The 26,224-nt window shown below is 37.5% G+C and overlaps 1 protein-coding gene across 2 annotated transcripts in view; it reads left to right on the top strand.

The window, feature by feature from the left end:
* NFAT5 (nuclear factor of activated T cells 5) overlaps window positions 1-26,224 on the top strand; it is a gene marked incomplete at its 5' end in the record, with an annotated part of 97,120 nt that overhangs the window by 50,455 nt on the left and 20,441 nt on the right. For both annotated transcript variants that reach the window (XM_080702055.1, XM_080702054.1), the window contains 4 exons: window positions 5,353-5,908; window positions 12,797-12,989; window positions 16,505-16,695; window positions 22,523-22,695. In XM_080702055.1, the coding sequence (XP_080558181.1) occupies window positions 5,353-5,908; window positions 12,797-12,989; window positions 16,505-16,695; window positions 22,523-22,695 (1,113 nt within the window). The remainder of the gene's footprint in view (window positions 1-5,352; window positions 5,909-12,796; window positions 12,990-16,504; window positions 16,696-22,522; window positions 22,696-26,224) is intronic.

Below are 26,224 nucleotides of genomic sequence, written 5' to 3'. Positions count from 1 at the left end.
TATTGGACAAGATGTTTAGAATTAAAGCTATTGATATCAGTAAGAACAATATAGTCTTTACAAAGAATAAGTAAGGTTCAACAATATATTTTAGATTGAAAATTGTTTTCAAATATTCTATGTTGGTTTTTATTTTCTGAATAGTCAATAATTTATTCCTTCTCTGTTCCACTATTGGCTCACTTAGTACACTTAAAAAATTTTATGGCTTTTGTTTAATGGCTTTTGAAAATAATTAATTAATTTTGCACAGATGTTGAAAAACTAAAATATAATGCATATTTAAACTCTAGGAAACAGATTGGATCTTGGAAGCTTCGATCAATGTCATTTCTGCTGTATATTTCAAATCAGTGAAAGATATTGGCTTATTTTGTACACCTTAATGTTTCTAATTTTAAAAGTTTTAATTAAAAGTATAGTTAGTCCTATATAAAATATAATTTTTTTCATGTCATTTTAAACATGAAAATATCGTGGTTAACTTCTAGTTAACATATCTGAGCTAATAGTTCTTAATTTTAAAATAGAGTTTAAACAAGGGATGTATATAAAAATTATATAGATTTTATATTAAAATCCCTTTTCAGCTGGGCGTGGTGGCGCACGCTTTTTATCCTAGCATTTGGGAGGCTGAGACAGGAGGATTGCGGTTCGAGAACAGCCTCAGCTGCTACTTTTAGTGAGTCCCTGTTTCAAAATAAAGAATAAAAAATAGGGCTGGGGGTGTGGCTCAAAAGTAGAATGCCCTGGGTTCCACCCCCAGTTACCCCCACACACATTTCTTTTCATCTTTCTCATCAAATTAATAATACAAATTCTGGGATATCCATGTGTTTCATGCCAATGTTATTTGCTAGTTTCCCCCCAACTACTTTGACTATTCATAGTCTACTTAGTGATGACTTCTCACACACACAAACACACACATATTACACACACACACACACACACACACACACTGTGCTGGGGATCGAACTCAGGGCCTCATACCTGCTAGACAAGTGCTTTACCTCTGAACTACATACCCTAGACCATTCCATCACTTCTTAAAAGAAGCCATACATACCTAACTAAAGTTCATCACCATTACTGGCTTTGTTCTGTAATTGGCTACTTGGTAATAGTGGAATTATTGGACTTAAGTATGGGACAGTGTAGATATAATGCTTCACTTTAAGTGTAAAAACTTAATCTATTCTTCTGAGATTCTAAAAGTATATCAGTTTTCTTTTTGCTTTATGGTATTCTCTGTGGCCATAGAAAATATTTGCCTTGGAGAAATAAAATTCTATGTAAACTAGACTAGGTTCAAAGTAATTATTTCACAAAAGAAAAAATATCAGTGAACATTTATTCACATGCCACTAAGATGAGAGGATAATTTTTAGAAAAATTTTAAGAAAAACTTCTAGGTTTACAAATTATCAATAAGATATTCAAGGAACAAAATCATAAAGCTATGAAGTAAAATATATTATAAGCTAAGGGAAAGTAAAAAATATCTATTCTACTCAATGAGGAAATGAAAGCAATTATTAAAACATTTTTGCCTTGGAGTTTCTGTATTTTTAAGATGTATCAGTTAATCATTAACTCTATATGCCTATCAGAGACTCAGCACCAAAAATGAGAGTCATTAACATATTTTGTTTATAAGGAACTTACGAATAAGAATATATAAAGTGGGCAGGATTTTATTAGCACTTCAGTTCTATAAAATGTCAATTTAGCCAGCTTTAAATTTTATTTATGATATAATGACTAAAAGGTCTTTATAGGTATTTTAAATATACAGTATCCCAGAAATATTCTTTAGTGTTTTTCTGGGAATGTTTGCACTTACTAAATGAGTTTTTAGAACTATAAAATGTTCTTGATACCATTATTTTATATTTAAATATTATATTTATATTTAATTGGATGATATTAAGGATATTTTTACTCATGGTACATTTATGGATTAATATAGAAGTAACTAATTGGCTAATATATAGTTGGAAGAAAGTTATTAGATCATTCTGTATGAACAGTAAATAGTTACCTCTAAGCCTTTAGAATTTTTCACGTATCAGATGTTATAATAATATATGCTCAAAGCATTTTGACTAGTAATTTTTTCTTCATCCTATGTTTATTTGCCAATTAAACAGCATAATACACATATCAAATTTTGGTTTCTAATTGGCTGACTATATGTTAAAATTCTCATGTTTTCCTCCCTGGGCTCAGTTAATTTACTAAAATGGCTCAGAACTGAGGAGGGCTTACATTTACTGGTTGATTACAAAGAATGTTTTAGAGGATATAAATGAGTAGCAGATGAAAAGATACATAGGGCCAGGTCTAGAAGAGTACTGAGCACAGAAGCTTCAGTCCCTGTGGAGTTTGGGTGCACCTCTCCTGGCACATAGATGTGTTCTTGTTTATCTTCCTGGAAGCCCCTGAACTTAGTCCTTTTTGATTTTTATGAAGGCTTCATTATGAAGGTATAATTGGTTAAATCATTAGCCAATTGGGGATCAGTGCAGCCCTCATCCCTCTCCCCTCCCCTGTGGTGGGAGGATGGGGCTATGAGTTCTGTCTAAGCACATGGTTGGTTTCCCTGGCAACTAGCCCCCCAATCATGTAGTTATCTAGACACTTTCTAGAAATCACCCTATTGATATAAGCTCAGTAGTGATTGGAAGAGGCTTGCTATAAATAACGCAGAAGATTGTTTTTCACCTGTATCACTCTGAAGCAGAAGGCCACAATTTTAACCAAAGCTACTCTTACTCCTCTAGTCACCAGAAATTGCAGGAGTTATAAGGGCTATAATTCAGGAACTGTGGATGAAAGTCAAAATATTTGTGTCATGATATCACAGCCATATAACTTGCTTTTGAATTGATTATTGCTTTTCACATGTACTTTCCACCTGTCCTGGACAGTGATCCCTGAGATGTTCATGTTCTGCCTTCTGTGTACATGATGCTTAGATTCAAAAAGGAAGGATGGGAGAAAGCTGCTTTATAGAAAAACAAGTCCACAGCGCTGATGTTTGAATGCTGTGTGTGTTCCACTACAATGCTGTGAGCTGCCTACTAGTATTCTCTGAAAATGAAGAAAGTAGGCTCATACACACAAGAAAATTCATTTTTGCCAATAGTTGGAACAGGTGTAGGAATGTTAGACATATCTTTCATATTTTCTCTAAAGTGATTTTTTAGTATTTTTTCAAAAAGCAGGGAAAAAACTTTATTTTAAACCCAAAGTGGCTACAAATCAGCTCCTTGAACTGACATTAGCATCTAGAGTTTGTAGTTTTTACAAATCTTTAAAATATTTATTTGCTACAAAAACATTGCATTAATGCATGATACAAAATCAGTAAATTTTTCTTTAAATTGGAATGCAGTTTAAAAGTGACTGAATTTTCTAATTTCAGCTACTGCATTTGACAAGGATACAAACTGGAAAATGGAACTGGTATCATCTAATTGCTTTAGGTTCTTTGACTTATGGTAGTGGGAACAATCTTCCAATGTGCCATTGTATAGCTCACATTCCAGATCACTAACACTAATTACCGTGCTCTTTAGCCTTGACAGCACCGAAAGCTTCTGGGTGGCCATATTTCCTTCAAGTGATTTGTGTGTTTTGACACATATTTTCTTTCTTTTTTTTTCTTTTCGTCTTGCTTTTTGGAGTACTGGGGGTTGAGATCAGGGGTATCCTACCTCTGAGCTATATCCTAGCACTTTTTATTTATTTTATTTTATTTTGAAACAGGTCTCACTAGGTTATGGAGGGCCTCGCTGCTAGGTTGCTGAGGCTAGCTATGAACCTGCATCCTCCTGTCCCAGCCTCCCAAGTACTGGGATTACAAGCGTGCCCCACCATGCCTGGCTTTAATTGACTTTTAATTATCTAAATATTGGCATTCTTACATTTTATAGTTTACATAGTATTGCATTTTTATTAATGGTGCATCAGAGTTTGAAGTTTTAATTTACATCTTAAAACTGGCATAAATGGCAATAGATACAAATTAATTTTAGATATAAACATATCTTTTAGTTGTCTGTCACATTGCCTATTTTTATTTTTGTGTAGTTTTATAATACTCCATAGCTTTTACAAGATAAAATGATATTTGTAATATTTTATAAGTAAAAACTTTCAACAAAACGCAAGATTATTGTGACTCAGGTTATCTTTAAAGGACTAAAGTAGTATTGTTCTCAGTTATGACTGCCAGTTGCCACACAATCCAAAAAGATTTACTTGAAAAAAAATTTTTGGGGGTAGGCAAAATAAATGATAAATGGTTTTATAAAAAATATTTTTGTAGAAATCAATTCTGATTGTATTTTCTTGCTTAACTTTTTTGTGTTAGAATTTAGCCAACTATTAATTATTTTATTAGAGATTTTTTTAGTAGTCACAATTAAGCAGGCCCCTTTAAAAAAAGAAAGAAAATAGACAGTGGTAACCAATTTCTGAGCATGTAATCAAGTATTTTAAAAGAGAAACTCATCCCATGATCAGCCCTCTCTCTTCTTTACATTCAGTCCTAGCGGATCGATTGTGTATTTAGAGGTCAGGACTTTGAACTACTGTTCTCACCCTCTGGAGTCGGAGTTATGCTGTTTATCTTCTACAGCTCCACATACTCCCAAGTCAATCCTTTCTTACTATTACTCTCCTAAATTTTACGTCCAGTCATAGTGATGGTACCAGTTCCATTTCGCCTCCAATTCAGTTGATTATATTTTTTTTATTTATTTATCATTTTATAATTGATATCTGGAATAATCAGCAGCTCTTTTCTCATTTATTTTCTCATATTTTTATTCCAGGGTTTGCCTCTGAAGCAGGGAGTGTCTGCATTAAAAATGACCTGTAGTTCTCTGCTTCATAGGTTAGAAACTTATTTTAATATTTTGTGGCTAAGCACAGTCCCACTTTTCAAATTCTATAATGAATTATTTAATTGGCATTGAATATGAACCACAAGTATATATTTTATATTGGGGTTTTCTTTATTGCTTTAAATGATTAAAATTCAACAGAACATCCAGCTGAGGCAATAAAACCTTTATTCTTGCTTTCCAGCTTAAAACAGTAAATTAGATTTAAAAATCTTTCAATTATAACCAAGTAAAATAATGCTATTTGGACGTTTTTAAAAATTGCATTTCTTAGGCCATGTCTTGCTTGAAGCATTTATATTCTAAAACTTAACCAAATTCCAACTACTCATTTTGGGGAGAAGCAATCAGTTCACAATCACATTTTTAATGGGACTGCTAGCCAGCACAGGCCAAAGAGTGTATATTGTATTTACTGTTGAATTGTACACCGCAGATGCTTCAGCTCCCTCCTCTTCCTCCATGGGCGGTGCTTGCAGCTCCTTTACCACCTCTTCCAGCCCTACCATTTATTCTACCTCAGTCACCGACAGCAAGGCTATGCAAGTGGAGAGCTGCTCCTCAGCCGTGGGGGTAAGTAACAGAGGGGTAAGTGAAAAGCAGTTAACCAGTAACACAGCCCAGCAGCATCCATCAACCCCGAAGAGGCACACAGTTCTGTACATCTCACCACCACCTGAGGACTTGCTGGATAACAGTCGGATGTCCTGCCAGGATGAGGGGTGTGCATTGGAGTCTGAGCAGAGCTGCAGTATGTGGATGGAGGATTCCCCCTCCAACTTCAGTAACATGAGCACCAGTTCCTACAATGATAACACTGAGGTACCTCGTAAATCACGAAAGCGAAATCCAAAGCAGAGGCCGGGGGTCAAACGCCGAGATTGTGAAGAATCTAACATGGATATATTTGATGCCGACAGTGCCAAGGCACCTCACTATGTGCTTTCCCAGCTTGCCACGGACAGCAAAGGCAGCTCAAAAGCTGGAAATGGGTTGGTATTCACTTTTCTAAAGTTCTATCGCCTTGTGCAAAAAAAAAAAAAAAGTTCCCAACTTTTCTTAAGCGCTCAGCCCAAGTTTGCAAAAGAAAGCAAAAGTTTTAGCTTGCATTGAAAGATATGGAAAATTTACCTTAAAATTATCAAGTTTTGATAAAATAATAGATTCTAGGAATAGGTATATTATAAGAACAGGTAGTTGAAAACTAATCGAAATTACTTATAATTTCAAGTGGACTTATATTTTTAAAATAGTTTTACTTATAGAAATAAGAAGCAATGTAATGCCTCAAAAGCTAATTGTGTTCTAAGATTTTATCTTCCTATGATTTGTTGTTATATTTTTTAGAGGATTTTAGATTTTATTTATTTATTTTTTTCTTTACTTAATGAAAATAAGAAAAAACTAAACCAGTTGTCTGATTTTTGTCATTTAGATTCAGATGTTTTAAGCTTTTTTCCTTCGATACATTATGCCAACTCAGGATTTTTTTTTTTTTTTTTAGTTATTACTTTTTTCCCCCCTGTGATTTGTGATTCCAGGTTACTTATTTGGAGGATAATGGAACAAGATTAGGTTTTAAATGTCCAACATTTGTGGCAGTTCACACTACTACTAAATATATTTCAGTAACTTATGTTACAGAGTATTCATTGCTATAATACAGACTAGTATGACTCATTTCAGACTTTTAATTTTTTAGTACTTTAATTATATTTAATTGCTAGATTTTTAAAAACTGATTTTCCTACAGTACATTCAACGTATAGTTTAGTAAAATGTAACTCATTGGATTTTGAGAATTGTTTTTTTTTTTGGGAGGCAGAGTATAATTCTTTTTTTTTTTTTTTTTTTTAACCTGGGATCTCTTACAATTTTAATTTGTCACAAACAGCACCCCAGAAGCTTTAGATTAGTTTATGATGATATCATTGATCTCTCTTGTATTAAAAATCTTTTTGAATATCATAGAAAAATTCTTAACATATATTAAATACCCTTAATATTCCCTCTGTATATTTAAAAAGTAATACCTATCATTTAATCAACAACTAGTCTATATTGATATCTTTTATATTTTCATTTAAAACTCCTTTGGGGCCAGGCGTGGTGGCGCACACTTGTAATCCTAGCATTTGGGAGGCTGAGACAGGAGGATCACAGTTCGCTGCCAGCCTCAGCTACTTAGTGAGGCCCTTTCAAACTCAGTGAGACCCTGTTTCAAAATGAAGAATAAAAAATAGGGCTGGGGGTGTAGCTCGGGTTCCATCTCCAGTACCACAAAACAATAACAACAACAACAACAGAAAACTCCTTTGAGGTGATTTAAAAATGCACATTTAAATGCTTTTTCGTTTTAGGAAGCCAAGATTAGGAAATTTCCTAAAACAGAACAGATATATCCATTCCTAAAATGTTGCCACTTAACAGTCAAAAATCCCAGACATAACATTTGTAAACCTGCAAGTGTTATATATAGTATAAGGCTTTGAAACCTAATGGGTTTCATAGTTCACCTAAGTATATGTGACTGGCAACACAGATCTCAAAGGTTTGTGAATGTCATTAAATATGTGTTTATTTGGGCTTCAATGGAAAAGGTCTTTTATAAAGTTTCAATAAAAGATTTTCATATTTGTACTAAAATTGATGTTGGAAATTCAAATTAAGAACAAAATTTTGACTTAGGGATAGACTACTTAATGATTTGCAGTTGCTAATTAAAGAGATATCTTGACCTACGTCTTTTCTGCTTCTGCTTTTGTATGATAGATATATCTTAGAAATGATTTGGGGTTACCCAGGGAAGGTATAATGACATTGGTCAAGACAAATCTTTCATGAAATAATTCATGGAGCAGAAACTCCATCCAGCAGCAGAAGAAATGTCCAGCTTCTTAGGTAATGGAAAATTATTTGACACTAGTATATGGAAATGATGAAGAAGTTTAAAATTTGAATTTATAAGAACTTTATGGAGAAAAGGATGAAACCATATGCAAAATACTTTAAAAAGGCCTTGAAAACAATTTTCAGATCATCTAAAGCTAATAGCCTATATTCTTTAACAATGAGAAAGATGTTAGAAACATGGAATTTTTAAATGTTTTGAGAAATAAATTCTGTAGCCTTAGATTCAATATGCTATAATTTACAATTTACCTAATGCTAAGTGTTTAAAAAATGTGCTTTCAATTATGTATATAGCATATTATTGATCTTCAAGGTACCACACAGAAATCTTGATAGCCTGTAGATGGAAATACCATTTTTTAGTTTAAAAAAATGTTAAAAGTTAAGCCAGATATGGTAAACATGCTTGTAATCCCAGTACTTGGGAGACAGAGAAGAGGATCACAGGTTCAAAGCCATATATATATATATGGGGGTGGGGCTGAGGAGTGTAGCTTGAAGATAGACTGCCTCTGGGTTTAATTCCCAGTTCCAAACAAGAAAAGAAAAGAAAATGCTAAAAATTTTATTAAGAAGCCGGGCGTGGTGGCACACGCTTGTAATCCCCGCGCTTGGGAGGCGGAGACAGGAGGATCGCGCAGGTTCGAAGTCAGCCGCGCTGGCGTAAGAGACCCTGTTTCAAAAATATAAAATAGGTCTGGGAGTGTAGCCCGGAGGAAGAAGGGCTTCCAGGAACCCCAGTACCACACACACACACACACACACACACACACACACACACACACACAAAAAAAAAAAAAATTATTAAGAAAAATCTAAGCCAGGTATTGTGGTTCATGCCTATCATTCCATTACTTGTGAGACTAAGGCAAGAAGATGACAGGTTTGAGACCAGCATAGTCAACTTAGTGAGACCATGTCTCAAAATGAAAAAATAAAAAGGGCTGACATACGGCTCAGAGGTAGAATGTTCCTGGTATATCCATGTCTCTTCTAAGAAGTTACTATATATTGCCATGTGAATATGAAACTTAAGACATTTTATAGTTGATTTTTTTTGTGTGTGTGTGGTTCTGGGGATGGAACCCAGGGGCATTCGACCTCTGAGCTACCCTCTGCCCTATTTTTTTTTTTTATTCTTTTATTTTGAAACAGGATCTCCTTAAGTTGTAGAGGGCCTCACTAAGTAGCTGAGGCTGTCCTTGAACTACAATCCTCCAGTCTCAGCCTCCCAAATGCTGGAATTACAAGCGTGTGCCACTACACCTGGCTGTGAATATTATTTTTGTGACCTAGACTACTACAAAGATTATCTAGCCCAAAGGAATTAGAATGTCATTTTAAGCCAGGTGTGGTAGTGCACACTTGGGATCCCAGTATTTGGGAGGCTGAGTCAGGAGAATTGCAGGTTTGTGGCCAGCCTCAGCAATTTAGCGAGACCCTGTTTCAAAACTAAAAAATAAGCTGGGTGTGGTGGCGCACACTTGTAATTCCAGTACTTGGGAGCCTGAGACAGGAGAATCACAGGTTCGCAGCCAGCCTCAACAGTTTAGTGAGGTCCTCCACAACTTAGTGGGATCCTGTTTCAAAAAAATGAGCCAGGTGTGGTGGCGCACACTTGTAATCCCAGTACTTGGAAGGCTGAGACAGGAGGATCGTAATCCCGGTACTTGGAAGGCTGAGACAGGAGGATCGCAGGTTCACAGCCAGCCTCAGCTAATCAGTAAGGACATTCTGCAACTTAGACCCTGCTTCAAAATAAAGAGTAAAAATAGGACTGAGAGTGTAGCTCGGAGATAGAATGCCCCTGGATACCATTTCCAGTGTCACACACAAAAAGAAATTAAAAAGTAAAAAATAAAATGGGGCTAGGTGTGTAGATTAGAGGTAGAATGCCCCTGGCTTCAATCCCCAGTACCACACACCCACAAAAAGATGTTATTTTAAGACTTCTGAATAGAATATGCCACAGCGGTAGATTTCCTTTTTCACTGTCATTTAAAAGTAAAATAATGGCTTGGAATATAGATGAGGGGTAGAGTGCTTGCCTAGCATGGGAGAGACCCTGGGTCTTATTCCCAGCATACCACCAAAAAAGAAAGAAAAGGAAAAAGGGAAATTACATGTAACTAATTGCTACTTTCTTGTTTTTTCTTAAGCCATTGTACTTTAAGGATTTGTAATTTGAATGACTTATGAGAATTAGATATTTTCATTGTTTTGCATGTGTATAGCTCAAATATGCATGTTTTCCATGATTAAACTTAGAGAATAAAAACTTTTTTTTTTTTTTTTTTTTTTTTTGTGGGCTGGGGATTGAACCCTGGGGCATTCGACCTAGCATGGCTCTTTACCATTGAGCTATATCCCCATCCTTTTTTAATTTTTTATTTTGAGGTAGGGTCTCGCTAAGCTGCTGAGGCTTGCCTTGAACTTAGTAGTCTCCTGCTTCTGCCTCCTAGAGGTTGGGAACATTGATTGCTTTTTTAAAAAGCCTCAATGTACATAACTTTGTCTTTCACTCCACAGTCTACATCCCATATAAGATATTTTGTTTTACTGAAATAGTAAAATTCATCTTCATTTATTTCCCTTCATAAAATATTCGCTTGACTGTTGTAAGTGAATATTTAAAAAAAAAAAACCCTTTCTTGCCAAGTTAAATGACATTTCTATACATTTTCAGTGTATTTCAAACTAAAAGTTCACTTTTTTTTTTTTTTTTTGCAGTGCTGGGGATTGAACTTGGGCATTCTACCTCTGAACTACACCCCCAGCCCTATTTTTTAGTCTTTATTTGAAAACATTCTCAACTAAATTGCAGAGGGCCTCACTAAGTAGCTGAAGCTGGCTTTGAACCTGTGATCCTCCTGTCTCAGCTTCCCAAGTACTGAGATTACAAGCATCCGTCTACGCCATGCTAAAGTTCACTTTTTTAATAAAAAAAATTAATAGATATGAATTACAAATACACTAAAAATACAAGAAAATAAATAACCTGTAATCTAGTTACTCAGCCTCATTATCTTTTGTCCCTCAGTATGTGTATATGGGAGATGCTTTTACGTAGTTTTAATACATGAATTTTTTAGCCAGACTTTATGATGTATATCTGTAAGCTACTCAGGAGACCTAGGCAGGAGGATTGATTTTAAGTTTGAGGCCAGATGGGCCAGCATAGCAACATCTTGTCTCAAAATAAAAAGGATTGAGGATATGACTCAATGGTAAAGCAAACTTGGGTTCAGTTCCCAGTACTGTGCCCCTAAATATTCTTGTTTTTATATTAAAATAAATAAAAAGGACAATAGATAATTTCATATGTAAAAATTTGCACATTATTCAGACCAAGTGTTTGAATTTCTAACCCAGAGTGATAAAAAGAAAAATATGGTTTTTAAAGTCTCCTGTTCTAGCTTGATACTTCAGTTCATAGAATTTGTTCTTCCAGGACCTTTTAAATGATTTGCACAATTAATCTTTGGCTAATTATATCAGTTATATGAATGGTATTCCTTGTCCAGTTAGGATCTGGTCTTTCTCATTTTACCCTTATAGAAGTTCCCTTTTTTCTCTGCTTTCCTTTCTTCTGTCCTTTTTTTTTTTTTCCTTCTGCCCATTTACCTTCATCAACAAACACTTCTTCAGCTCCTGATACATTCATGATCTCTTCATGGTTCAGGCCACATGAAGACAGTCAAGCCCAGCACGTGCCCCAAGAACTGTCCTCTTGTCTAATCAGCCTTCCTGCATTTCTGTCTCCATTCCTTCTTTTCTTTCTTCCATTCTTCTACCCCTTTTCTAGCCAAGGGGTTCGCTTCAGTCCTCATTTCTATTGAGATGCTGCCTTTCTTCCCTCTGTTCTTGATGATTAAGGCAACAACTTGGTTTCACCCTCTGGGTAAACATTAGAACCAGGTTTAAGGCTGTTTAGTTTCTCTGTATTTGAAGTTATATTCCTCCAAGAACTTGGTTACTTTGCAAGGAAATAGTGTCTGCAGTGTTTTCTGGTTTCCGAATCTTTGGTATGAGTCAAAAGGCATTATATAGGTCCTGACTATTTAAAAATATATATGGATAATAATTTAGATCTATTTCATATTGCTCAGAAGAAAAAAAAACTATTATTTTCGTCTAATTTTTATTACATAAATAATTTAGCTGCATTACAGATTAAATGTGCATCTGAAATCCTAACTACCATTTGGGATATTGCTACTTTAGAACATACATTCCACCTCCCAAATGCATTATTAACCAAGTAATGTTAAAAATACAATTTGAAAAATTGTTAGATTGCTGATGCTGTAAAGCTCACATAAATTTTTATTGAGAGTTTTAATTATCAAATAATAAATATAAATACTCTGAAAAATCATATTTCCGGGAAAGATAGTTTAGAGTAAAGCTAATTTCCCAATAAAAAGTGAGTTGTTGATTTTTATTATAATTTTCTCATTTTTATTTACTGAGAAAGAAATCCAAAAGAATTTGCTTACATACACCTTCACTGTTAATTTTCAAGCTGTGTGTTGTGTATATGTATGCTAGGGGTTTTGTTTTGTTTTCCTTTTTGCTACTCCCACTTTTTTCTTTCTTTGCAAGTCTGATTAGAAAGTAATAAAACTTAATCTTTTAAGTTTATGTAAAACACATATATGTAACTTTATTTTGGTTGAAGCACAGTGTGGCATAGTTTATTGCACTGTCTTCCTTCCTCCTCCTGTTCCTATACAGTCTCTTTCTTTCCCGTCCATCTTTCTTTTGTGCATCGTAAAAATTTTGTTAAAAAATTTAAACAAGCTTTAATTATGGAATGGACCTTCCTTTAGGCTGTGTCTTATTTTGTCAGTAAGCTAAGTAGATGTTTTAAATGTCATTGCCTGTTCTGTTTCTTCCCTTATCTTAGAGAGTTTTATAGAAAAGTGTTTTTGATATTTTCTTCATGTTGTGCTTTGATTTCTCAGAACATTAGACAGCCAAAAAGGAACTGGAGTAAAGAAGAGCCCTATGTTGTGTGGACAGTATCCTGTTAAAAGTGAGGGAAAGGAGCTGAAAATAGTTGTACAACCTGAGACCCAGCACCGAGCTCGGTACCTAACTGAAGGCAGTCGTGGCTCAGTAAAAGATAGAACACAGCAAGGCTTTCCTACAATAAAGGTATTATTTTATTTGGTAACATAGGACTCAGAGATTAGAGATGTGTTCCACCATGACTGACTTGAAACATTATAACATTATATTCACATTTTAATGTGAATGCAAAGATATACTAGATTTTATTAAAGACTTGGAAAGTAAGATTTTTTTTTTCAGTACTGGGGATTGAAACTAGGGGAATTCTACCTCTGAGCTACATCCCCAGGTCTATTTTGTATTTTTTTTTTTTTTTTTTTTGAAACAGAGTCTCACTAAGTTGCTGAGAGCCTCACTAAGTAGCTGAGGCTTGCTTCGAACCTGTCGCTCCCAAGCGCTGGGATTACAAGTGTGGGCCACCATGCCCGGCCCTATTTTATATTCTTTATTCTAAAACAGGGTCACACTAAGTTGCGAAGGGGCTCACTAAGTAGCTGAGGCCGCAAACCTGGATCTTCCTGTCTCAGCCTCCCAAGTACTGGGATTACAAATGTGTGCCACCATGCCTGACTGGAAAGTGAGATTTTTGAGATGGATAAAATTAATCAGAACTATTTAACTGAAAAAAGAATTGGTTGATAAGTAACTTAAGTCTTAGTTTAAGAAGTAGAATATCATTTGAGTCTTAAAATTTTCAGAACTAGCTGGGCATGGTAGAGCATGCTAGTAATCCCAGTACTTGGAGCTGAGACAGGAGGATCACAGGTTCAAAGCCAGTCTTTGCTACTTAGTGAAGCCCTTTGTAACTTAGTGAGACCCTGTTTCAAATTAAAGAATAAAAAATAGGACTGGGAGTTGAGGCATGGTGGGTGCACACTTGTAATCTCAGTTCTTGGGAGGCTGAGACAGGAGGATGACACAGGTTCAAAGCCAGCCTCAGCTACTTTGTAAGGATCTCAGCAAGTTAGTGAGACCCTGTTTCCAAATAAAATATAAAATAGGGCTGGGATTGTAGCCTGGAGGTAGAAAGCCCCCTGGGTTCCATACCCCAGTACCACACATACACACACATACACACACAAAAAAAGGTCTAGGGGTGTACCTCAGAGGTAGAGTTAATCTCTAGTACCGCAAAAAAAAAAAAAAAAATCAGATATCTTGATATAAAATATAAAGAATACTTCTTTTGAAAGATAAAACAATCCAGACATGGTGGTTCATGCTTTTAATTCCAGTACTTGTAAGGCTAAGACAGGAGGACCACAGGTTCACAGCCAGCCTCAGCTACTTAATGAGGTCTTTCACAATTTAGTTAAACCCTGTTTTATTATTTCTTTTAATTAATTTTTTTTTTTTTTTTGGTGGTACTGGGAATAGAACCCAGGGGCCTCTACCTCTGGGCTATAATCCCAGACCTATTTTATATTTTATTTGGAAACAGGGTCTCTTAAACCAGCTGAGGCTGGCTTCAAACCCGTGTGATCCTCCTGTCTCAGCCTCCCAAGTGCTGGGACTACAAGCATGCACCACCATGCCCGGCAACCCTGTTTTAAAATAGTAATAATAAAAAAAAATAGGGCTGGGGGGTGTAGCGCAGAGGTAAAATGCCCCTGGGTTCAATCCCTAGTGATAAAAGATAAACAAAAAAAAATGTGGTGTGAAGCTGAGCGTGGTGGCGCATGCTTGTAATCCCAGCATTTGGGAGGCTGAGATCAGAGGATTGCAGTTCGGGTGCAGCCTCAGCTACTTAGTGAGGCCCTGTTTCAAAATAAAGAATAAAAAATTGGGCAGGGGGTGTAGCTTGGAGGTCAAATATCATATGACCTGCCCCCCCAAAAAAAAAATGGTGTGAAGGTTAACAAGTGTTCCTACTCCTTAAAACTACGATACATTGGTCATTTAACCTATTTTTCTTGACTTTTAATTAGGCTTTGTCTAAGAATTTACCTAGTTAGATATATTGTTAAGCTAATTCTCTGATTATGGTAGAAAATGAATTAGCTGACCTTAAAAGCTTATTTATTCATTCATTCAATAAATATTATAGAGCTGGGTGTGGTGGCACACGCTTGTAATCCCAGCATTCAGGAGGCTGAGACAGGAGGATCGTGGTTTGCAGACAGCCTCAGCTACTTAGTGAGGCTCTTTGCAACTTAGTGAGACCCGGTTCCTAAATAAAAAATAGGGCAGGGGGTATAGCTCAGAGGTTGAATGCCCCTGGGTTCCATCCCCAGACCCACGAAAATAAATAAATAAATAAACAAATGAGCCGGGCGTGGTGGCGCACGCTTGTAATCCCCGCGCTTGGGAGGCAGAGACAGGAGGATTGCGCAGGTTCGAAGCCAGCCACGCGTGCTGGCTTAGGAGACCCTGTTTCCAAATAAAAATGTAAAAATAGGTCTGGGAGTGTAGCCCAGAGGTAGAAGGGCTTCCAGGAACCCCAGTACCACCAAAAAAAATAATAATAATAATAATAAAATAAATAAATAAATAAACGAATGAATGAATAAATATTATACCTCTCTATGTCCTCTACTCAATCCTGGTCTCAGTATTGTTAACAGTTTGAATAGTTTGCATATTTGTCTCATTAGGATAATTATTTCACCAAAATACCACTTTACTAGGATAGAAAAGATACAAGTTTGAGAGCACTTTTGTGTCCATACATATATATTACTTTGTGATTTCTGCATTCTCTGTCATCAGTTTCTGTGCTTAACTACATACAAGTCTTATCAAGAATCAAGATTGGAAACATTGTTTTCATATGCTTTTAAGTATTATTCCATATATGAATTATAATTTAATTTTTGAAAGGTTTGCTAGAGATGAGTAAGTATACATGGACCCTGGTTTGAACTAGAAAGATTTTCTAGCTATGTTTTGACCCAGGATTTTGATATTTTATTTGTTTATCTTTGAAAATGAGCTTCAAGCCGAGCATGGTGGTGCACACTTAGAATCCCAGTATTTGGGAGGCTGAGACAGGTTTAAGACAAACCTCAGCAAAGCAAGACCCTGTTTCAAAATAAAAATAAAAAATTGATCTGGGGATGTAGGTCGGAGGTACAAAGCCCCTGGGTTCAATCCCTAGCACCACAAAAACAACAAAAACAGAAAAAAAGTGAGCTTCATTCCTTTATTATTCATATACCTCCACTTGAAATACTTTTCTACTCAACTATAGAGAGTAAAAACTTAGTAAACATACTCTCATTTAATGATGAAGACCATGCCACCAGTACAGTGAAATCTTCTGCCAATGACAGTGATATGTCCTGGGCAGCCTACAGTGTCTAAAGGAATAGTAACCATTCTTATCTGCTGGTACAAATAAGCTAGAAATGATCATTTATATCAAATAACATCTAAAATTTTAACTACAGTATGGTTACTACAGAATGAAAACTATAGTTTTTTGTAGAAACAGCCAACTCTGCATTATTAAGGTTGTATTACCTCTATTTTTCTTGAGGATTTAAATTTTTAATGCAATCTAGTTACAAATATAGGTCTTACGTGTCTGATTTTATACAGTTACCTTATTTGAAATGCTAATATGTGTTTCTGCCCCACCTCATCTCATCTGGTTTCAGCTGGAAGGCCATAATGAACCAGTGGTATTGCAGGTGTTTGTGGGCAATGACTCTGGCCGAGTGAAGCCACATGGATTTTATCAGGCCTGCAGGGTAACTGGAAGAAACACAACCCCCTGCAAAGAGGTGGACATTGAAGGCACCACTGTGATCGAAGTTGGCCTCGATCCTAGCAACAACATGACACTGGCGTAAGTACTTCACAAGAAGTCTTAAATTATGTTTTTTTTTAGGCAGGACAGAAATTCAGTTTCTAGTGTATTAAGGAAGATTTGGGGTATTTTATTAAAATATTTTAAATATTACATGGTGAAAGCTAATTAGAATGTTGGCTTTTTGGAGAAGTATAGACTTATTATGGTTTATAATATTATCATTGAAAATAAAAATTACTTTTTGTGTGTGTGGAGGGGTACTGGGAATGGAACCCATGGGCCTTCTACATTCAGGCTATTCCGGCAGACCTTTTTGTTTTGTTTTGTTTTACTTGGAAACAGGGTCTTACTATGTTACTGAGAGCCTAAATTGCTGAGGCTGGCTTCAAATCTGCAGTCCTCCTGTCTTAGCCTCCCAAGTACTGGGATTACAAGTGTGTGCCACCACACCCAGCTAAAAAATTACAATTTGATTTGCTGGTTTTTGGTCTTGTTTTTGTTTCTGGTACTGAGGATTGAACCTAGGGGCATTCTGAGCTCCATCCTCCAGTTCTTTTTATTTTTTTGTTTTGAAACAAGGTCTCACTCGTTTGCTGAGAGTCTTTGTACATTGTGAGGCTATTTTCGAACCTGTGAGCTACTATGTCTGGCTCTGGATGGCTTTTCTAAATTCTACTCTTTCTATGTTTGCTTCAGAAATTGTTGAATAAATACCATGAATACACATCTTTTTTTTTGCGGGTCTGGGGATGGAACCCAGGGGCATTCAACCTCCGAGCTACACCCCCTGCCCTATTTTTTATTTTTTATTTTGAAACAGGATCTCACTAAGTTACAGAGGGGCTCACTAAGTAGGAGGAACTGTGATCCTCCTGTGTCAGCCACCTGAGTACTGGGATTACAAGCGTGCGCCACCACGCCTGGCATATGAATACACATCTTAATGTGAAAAGCATATTGCTGGTGTAAATTTCCCTTCGTTTTTATTTTCCTCTATTAAAAAATTAAGTCCTGAGACCATATGTGTGTTTTTTTGTTTGTTTGTTTGTTTTTTGGTGGTACTGGGGTTCCTGGAAGCCCTTCTACCTCTGGGCTACACTTCCAGACCTATTTTATATTTTATTTGGAAACAGGGTCTCTTAAGCCAGTGAGGCTTGCTCCTAACCAGCGCAGTCCTCCTGTCTCCACCTCCCAAGCACGAGGTGCACCACCACGCCCGGCATGTGTTTTTAATTTTATGAATTTTCATTGCATGAAAAATATTTCAGGTGTTAATGACTTAATTTTTTTTGTTGTTATTTTTACTTAACCCTTTTGTAAAGGATCTTTAATCCTAAAATTGAACCAGGACAGCAGCAAATGCATTGTCCTGGGTTAGGTCTGTGCTGTAATTACTTTTAAAGAATAGCTGCTAAAGACTTTTCTCCACCTGTTTTTCAGATTCCTTTTGAAACCATTTAGAATAAATTGATAAAAGGTTAATTATGGGTTGGGTGTGGTGCTTGTAATTCTAGTACTTGGGAGTCTAACACTGGAAGATCACAGATTTGAGTATTATCTCAGCAATTTAAGACCCTCAATGATTTAGTGCCACCCTCAACAACTTAGCAAGACCTTACTACAAAATAAAAAGGACTTGGGGTTGTAGAAAGCCCCTGGGTTCAATCTCTGGGAAAAAAGGGGAAAAAAAAGTTAATTAGAAGGGGATATTAATTTTTAAAAAATAGGGCTGGATGTATAGCTCAAAGGTAGACTGCCTCTGGGTTCAATCCCCAACACCAAAATATAAAAAATAAGTTGAGAACACAGAGTAATAAAAAGCTTTTTAAAAGAATCCTTTAGCCGGGTGTGGTAGCGCACGCTTGTAATCCCAGCATTCGGGAGGCTGAGACCGGAGGATCGCAGTTCGCGGACAGCCTCAGCTACTTAGTGAGGCCCTCTGCAACTCAGTGAGACCCGGTTTCAAAATAAAGAATAAAAAGTAGGGCAGGGGGTGTAGCTCAGAGGTCAAATGCTCTGGGTTCCATCCTCAAACCCACACACAAACAAAAAAGAATCCTTTAAAATCTGACTTTCTAGGAATAACCACTATTTTGATGTTAATTTTCCCAGTTTATTTTAGATAAAATTGAGCCTGGCATGGTGGCGCATGCTTGTAATTTCCGTGCTTGGGAGGCAGAGACATGAGGATTGCGCAGGTTTGAAGCCAGCCTCAGCTGGCTTAAGAGACCCTGTTTCCAAATAAAAATATAAAATAGGTCTGGGAGTGTAGCCCGGAGGTAGAAGGCCCCTAGGTTCCATCCCCAGTACGACCAAAAAATTTAAAAAAAGAATATTTTAGATAAAATTGAGGTCATAGTGTCTCCATCATTTTGTAACTTGCTTTTCACCTAATATACAAGCATTTTTCCCTATTGTTAAATATAATGATATGCTTCTTTTTGGTACTGGGAATTGAACTCAGTGGCATTCTATCTCAAGACACTACTCCCAGCCTTTTTTTTTTTTTTTTTTTTGTGGTACTGGGGTTCCTGGAAGCCCTTCTACCTCCGGGCTACACTCCCAGACCTATTTTTACATTTTCATTTTTGGAAACAGGGTCTCCTAAGCCAGCGCCGCGGCTGGCTTCGAACCTGCGCGATCCTCCTGTCTCCGCCTCCCAAGCGCGGGGATTACAAGCGTGCGCCACCACGCCCGGCTGGTTTTTTTTTTTTTTTTTTGGTGTGTGTGTGGCTACTGGGAATTGAACCCAGAGACATTCTAGCTGACACTACTTCCTCAGACCTTTTTTTTTTTAATTCCTTATTTGGAAACGGTCTCACTAGGTTGCTGAGAGCCTCACTAAATTGCTGAGGCTGTCCTTGAACAATATGGACTTCCTATTTCAGCCTCTTAAATACTAGGATTACAAGCGTGGGTCACCATGCTTGGGTTCTCCAGCCCTTTTAATTTATTGTTAATTTGAAACCAGGATCTCACTAATTTGCTGAAGGCTTTTCTGAGTTGCTTTTGCTAGCCGTAAAGAGAAGCAGGAGCTGGGTGTGGTGGCGCACGCTTGTAATCCCAGCATTTGGAGGATCGCGGTTCGTGGCCAGTCTCAGCTACTTAGTAAGGCCCTTCACAACTCAGTGAGACCCTGCTTCAAAATACAGAATAAAAAATAGGGAGGGCTAGGGGTGTAGCTGGGAGGTAGAATGCCTCTGGTTTCAATCCCCAATACTGAAAAAAAAAAAAAGAAGAGAAGTGGGATTTGGCTATGCATGCCTGTAACCAATATTTGGTAAGCTGAAACAAGAGGATCATGTATTTGAACCCACGCTCATCAGCTTCTTGAGACCCTATTTCAACCTAAAAACAAAACACAGCTGGGGGTGTAGCCCAGAGGTAGAAGGACCATAAGTTCAATTCCTAGTACCAAAAAAATAACCTTTTTGGGGGGTGGTATAATGAATTGAACCCCAGGGGCATTCTATCTCCAAGCTGTACCCCTAGACCTTTTTTTATTTTTTAGGGTTTTTTTTTGTTGTTGTTGGTTTTTTGGCAGTACTGGGAAATTTTTCCCAGTACCTATTTTTCATTCTTTATTTTTTCATTCTTTATTTTGAAACAGGGTCTCACTGAGTAGCAAAAGGCCTAAGTAGTAGCTAAGGCTCTTCTTGAACCACGATCCTTCCGTCTCAGCCTCCCAAATGCTGGTACATCCAAAAGCATGTGCCACCACGCCTGGCCTTAGCCTTTTTTTTTTTTTTGAAACAGGGTCTTCCTAAGTTGTTGAGAGCCTCACAAGTTGCTGAAGCTGTCTTCAAACCTACATCCTCTTGTCTCAGCCTCCTGAGTACTGGAATTACAAGTATGTGCCACCGTTCCTGCCTGGTTAGGTTCTCTCTCTCTCTCTCTCTTTTTTTTTTTTTTTTTTTTTTTTTTTTTGGTGTGGTACTGGGAATGGAACCCAGGGGCATTCTACCTCTGAGCTACCCCCCCAGCCCTATTCTTTTTTTTTGTGTGTGTGGGTCTGGGGATGGAACCCAGGGGCATTCTACCTCCGAGCTACACCCCAAGCCCTACTTTTTTATTCTTTATTTTGAAACAGGGTCTCACTAAGTTGTACAGGATCTCACTTAAGTAGCTGAGGCAACCGTGATCTTCCCATATGAGCCTCCCGAATGCTGGGATTAAAAGTATGCTCCGCCACGCCCGGCTTTTTATTCTTTATTTTTAAACAGTGTCTCACTGAGTTGCAGAGGGCCTCACTAAGTAGCTGAGGCTGTCCACAAACTGAGATCCTCCTATCTCAGCCTCTCAAATGCTGGGATTACAAGTATGCGCCACCACACCCGGCTCTTTGGTTCTATTTTAATACATAAATTAGTGGCAAAAAAGAGACTAAATTTATTTTTTAAAAAAGTAAGTCTCTTGCAAGCCATTACTTGGTTCATGTCTGTCTTTTCTTTCTTTCTTTCTTTCTTTCTTTCTTTCTTTTCTTTTCTTTTCTTTCTTTTCCTTCCTTCCTTCCCTCCCTCCCTCCCTCCTTCTTTTCTTTTCTTTTCTTTTCTTTTCTTTTCTTTTCTTTTCTTTTCTTTTCTTTCTTTCCAGTACTGGAGAGGGAACCCAGGGGTATTGTACCTCTGAGCTATACCTCCAGACCTATTTTTTAGTCTTTTTATTTTATTTTGTTTGGTACTGGTGATGAAACCCAGGGGCATTCTACCTCTGAGCTTCACCCCTAGCCCTATCTTTATTCTTTTTGAAACAGGGTCTCACTTAGTTGCAAAGAGCCTCACTAAGTTGCTGAGGCTGTCCACTAAGCACGATCCTCTGGTCTTAGCGCCCAAATGATGGGATTACAATCATGCGCCACCACACCTGGCTTAGTCTTTTTTATTTTTGAAAAGATCTCACTGAGTTACAAAGGGCCTCACTAAGTAGTTGAGGCTGTCCATGAACCACGATCCTCCAGTCAGCCTCCTAAGTGCTGGGATTACAAGCATGCACCACCATGCCCGGCTTGGTTCTTTTTTTTTTTTTTTTTTTGGTGGTACTGGGGGTGGGAACCAGGGGCTTTCTACCTCCAGGCTATACTCCCAGACCTATTTTATATTTTATTTGGAAACAGGGTCTCACTAAGTTGTTGAGAGCCTCACTAAGTAGCTGAGGCTGGCTTCGAACTGTGCGATTCTCCTGTCTCAGCCTCCCAAGCGCTGGGATTACAAGTATGCATCACCACGCCCTGCTCTTGGTTCATATTTTAAAATAGTGATTTTATTTTTTTACTATTTCTTTTATTATTATAAATAGAAGTTTTTAAGATTAGGAACTATGAAATGTTTAAAATTTCCTTGTCTGTGCTTTTTGAATTTGGTTGAAATCATATTACTATATTACATATTTAAAGAATTAATAGATGAGCACAGTTGTATGATTAACACTCTTGGCTGGGTGTGATGGCTCATTCTTGTAACCTCAGTAATTGGAAGGCTGAGACAGGAGGATCACAGCTTTGTGTTCAAGTGAGACTCTTGTTTCAAACTAAAAAATAAAGCAGGATGCAGTTAAGAGGTAGAACAGCCAGGCGTGGTGGCACACACTTGTAATCCCAGCATATGGAGGGTGAGACAGGAGGATCACAGTTTGCCAACAGCCTCGGCTACTTTAGTGAAGCCCTTTACAATTCAGTGAGACCCTGTTTCAAAATAAAGAAAAAATAGGGCTGGGATGTCACTTGTAGGTAGAATGCCCCTGGGTTCCATCCCCAGTACCAAAAAAAAAAAGAGGTAGAACTCCCCTGGGTTCTATCCCCAGCACACACACACACACAAAATGTTAACAAGAAAATGTTAATTGATGTCTTTTTTTTCTGTGTTAGGGTGGATTGTGTAGGGATATTGAAGTTGAGAAATGCTGATGTTGAAGCCAGAATAGGAATTGCTGGTTCCAAGAAAAAAAGCACTCGTGCCAGATTGGTTTTTCGAGTTAACATCACGAGGAAAGACGGCTCTACTTTGACATTGCAAACACCCTCTTCTCCGATTTTGTGTAGTAAGTAAGAAAATATGGCTATACTAAGTATATGGAGAGTTCTAAGTTTTTCTGTTAATCTTATAGGCATCTCAAATTTAGTTGTTTCATACCCTCCAACTTGATGATCATGCACTATCTGAAATATTTTGAAAGCTTTGGTGTAGAGCTGGGAGCAGTGTTCCTGTGGTCTCAGCTAATTGGGAGACTGGAGCAGGAGGATCACTTGAGTTCAGAAGTTTATGGCCAGCCTGAGCAACATCGTGAGACCTTGTTTTTTAGACAAAAACCAAAAAGTGGTATTTATATTTTCTAGACTAAACTAAAGGTGTGTGATTGAAATTAAATTATGGCCAGGCATGGTGCACATGCTTGTAATCCCCGCATTTGGGAGGCAGAGACAGGAGGATCGCGCAGGTTCAAAGCCAGCTGCGTTGGCTTATGAGACCCTGTTTCCAAATAAAAAGTATAAAATAGGTTTGGAGCCGGGGCGTGGTGGTGCACGCTTGTAATCTCCGTGCTTGGGAGGCTGAGACAGGAGGATCACACAGGTTCGAAGCCAGCCTCAGCTACTTAGGCTCTCAGCAACTTAGTGAGACCCTGTTTCCAAATAAAAATATAAAATAGCTCTGGGAGTATAGCCCAGAGGTAGAAGGCCTCTGGGTTCCACCCCCAGTACCACAAAAAAAAAAAAAAAAAAAAAAAATAGGTTTGGGAGTTTAGCCCAGAAGTAGAAGGGCTTCCAGGAACCCCAGTACCACCAAAATAAATAAATAAAAAGAAATTAAATTATGTAGTATTTCATAGTTTGCTGTTACCATTATATATTGATTTTAAAAGTAAATTGAAACCAGGCATAGTGGTATATGCCTGTAATCCCAGTACATGGGAGGCTGAGACAGGAGGATTGCTGGTTCCAGGATAGGCTCAGCAAGTAGTGTGAATCCTTTCAACCTAAATAAAAATAAAATAGGGCTGTAGGTGTCTTTTGAAGCTGGAATGCTTCTAGGCTCAATCTCCAGTAAAACACACACACACACACACACACACACACACACACACACACACACACACACTACTTTAAAGCTTGGCATGGTAGTACACACGTGTAATCCTAGTACTTGGGAGACTGAGACAAGAAGATTGCAGTTTTGAGGTATGCCTCAGGAAGTTATCAAGACCTTGTTTCAGAATTTTAAAAAATTAAAAAGGGCTAGAGGTGTAGCTTGGAGATAGGCTCTAGGTTGAATCTCCAGTATTAAAAAATAAACCTACACTTATTAGTGGCCTATATTTGTAATCCCAGAACTAGAAGTCTAGAGCAATCACAGGTTCGTGAGGACCTCTGCAACTTAGTCCCTGTTTCAAAATAAAGAATAAAAAGGGGGATGAGGATTTAGCTCGGAAGTAGAATACCCCTGGGGTCAAGCCCCAGTATCACACACACACACACACACAAAAAGAATAATTTGAATAAGTTACCAGAATTGAACTGCAAAGCCAAAGCTGGGCGTGGTGGCGCACGCCTGTAATCCCAGCATTTGGGAGGCTGAGGCAGGAGGATTGTAGGCTCTTGTGACAAATGTTTTTGTGAGCATATGTACACAAGTTTTGTATGGACATGTTTTTAGTTCTCTTAGATACCCAGGAGTGCCTTTGCTGATCATATGGTAGACAGTTTCTTGTCTCACATTTTTCTGAACATGTATTTTATGACTACAGAAGACAGTTTTATTGTTTTTAAAATCTGTATTAAAAAAAAAATAAATAAAGCCCGGTGTGGTAGTGTAGACCTGTAATTGCAGTACTTAAGAGGCTGAGATTGGAGGACCACAGGTTCAAGGACAGCCTCAGCAATTTAGTGAGACTCTTGGCAACCTACAGAGATCCTGTTTCCAAACAAAAAATAAAAAAGGACTGGGAGTTGTAGCTCAGAGGTAGAATAACCCTGGGTTCAATCCCTAGTACCACACACACAACACACACACACACAAAGTTCCATCTGGTTTGTGTTTTATTTCCTTAAGTATAGCCTTTTTTTTTTTTTTTTTTTTTTTTGGCAGGGTTGAGCAATTGGAAAAGAATGAAATGAAAACAGAACAGGTTAGTGAGAAAGGCTGCAGTTGGGAGATAGGAGGAAACAGAGATGAGGGGTAGAAACAGAGGTATAAAGGAGAGGAAACAGGTCCTTGATACCTAGAGACTGGGCTCTCAGTGCAGAGAATGCCTGATGCAAGAATTTATACTGTGCTTATGGCCTTAAAAATATAATTTTTAGTTAGGTGTGGTGGTGCATGCTTGTAATCCCAGTACTTGAGAAGCTGAGATGGGAAGATTGCAAGTTCAATGACAGCCTCAGCAAATAGTGAGACTCTCATTAACCTGATGAGACCCTATTTAAAAATAAAAATAAGATAGGTCACAGGTCTGGGCTGTAGCTTTGACATAGAATGCCCCTGGGTTCAATCCCTAGCACCACAAAACAAAACCAAAAACAAAACCAAAAAAAAAAACAAAAAAATCAATTAAATTTTGTTTTGAAATGTTGGTTTATCAATGGCCTTTTGATCTTTTCTGATTAATATTTTGTTATGTCACGTTAAGTTATTGAAGCTAGCCTCAAATTAAGATACTGATTTTCATATCTTAACCCCCTATAATTTTATTTTATTTTTATTTATTTTTATAGCCAAGAGATTTATTTAGGCAGCAGGCTCAAAAGGAGAAGTAGAGAGAGAGAGAGAAAGAAAGAAAGAAAGAAAGAAAGAAAGAAAGAAAGAAAGAAAGAGAGCCCCCCTATAATTTTTATAGGAAAAATAACTTTTTATTTAGATACAGAGTCTCACTAAGTTGATGTGAGCCTCACTGTGTTCACCTGAGGCTTGCTTCTTTGATCCTGTCGCAGCTTCCCAGGTACTAGGATTACTACATCAAGTGTGTGTGTGTGTGTGTGTGTGTGTGTGTGTGTGTGTGTGTGTGTGTGTGTGTGTGTGTTGGTACTGAGGATAGGATTACTACATCAAGGGGTGTGTGTGTGTGTGTGTGTTGGTACTGAGGATAGAACCTAGGGACGTTCTACCTCTGAGTTACACCCTCAGCCCTATATTTCATTCTTTCATATATATATATGATTCAATTTAATACATATGATCCAATTTTAAATTAATTAAATCTGAAGCATCAGATTTAATTTAATAAGCATTATAAGGTAAAACCTAATACATATTAATACTATATATAAGAAAGCTATAAGTCAGGCGTGGTGGTGCACGCTTGTAATTGCAGCCTTTAGGAAGCTGAGACAGGAGGATCTCGGTTCATGGACAGCCTCAGCTACTTAGTGAGGCCCTTGTAACTCAGTGAGACCCTGCTTCAAAATAAAGAATAAAAATTAGGGCTGGGAGTGTAGCTCAGAGGTAGAATACCTCCTGGGTTCCATCCCCAGTACCACAAAAAAAATTAAATCTGACTCTGAGCCGACCCGGTACAAGCTTGTAATCCCAGTACATAGGAGGCTAAGACAGGAGGATTGCAGGTTCACAGCCAGCCT

The sequence above is a fragment of the Muscardinus avellanarius genome (genome assembly GCF_963383645.1).
Source record: "Muscardinus avellanarius genome assembly, chromosome: 10".
Taxonomy (NCBI): domain Eukaryota; kingdom Metazoa; phylum Chordata; class Mammalia; order Rodentia; family Gliridae; genus Muscardinus; species Muscardinus avellanarius.
Note: the sequence above shows the minus strand (reverse complement) of the source record. Positions and strands in the feature narration are given on the sequence as shown.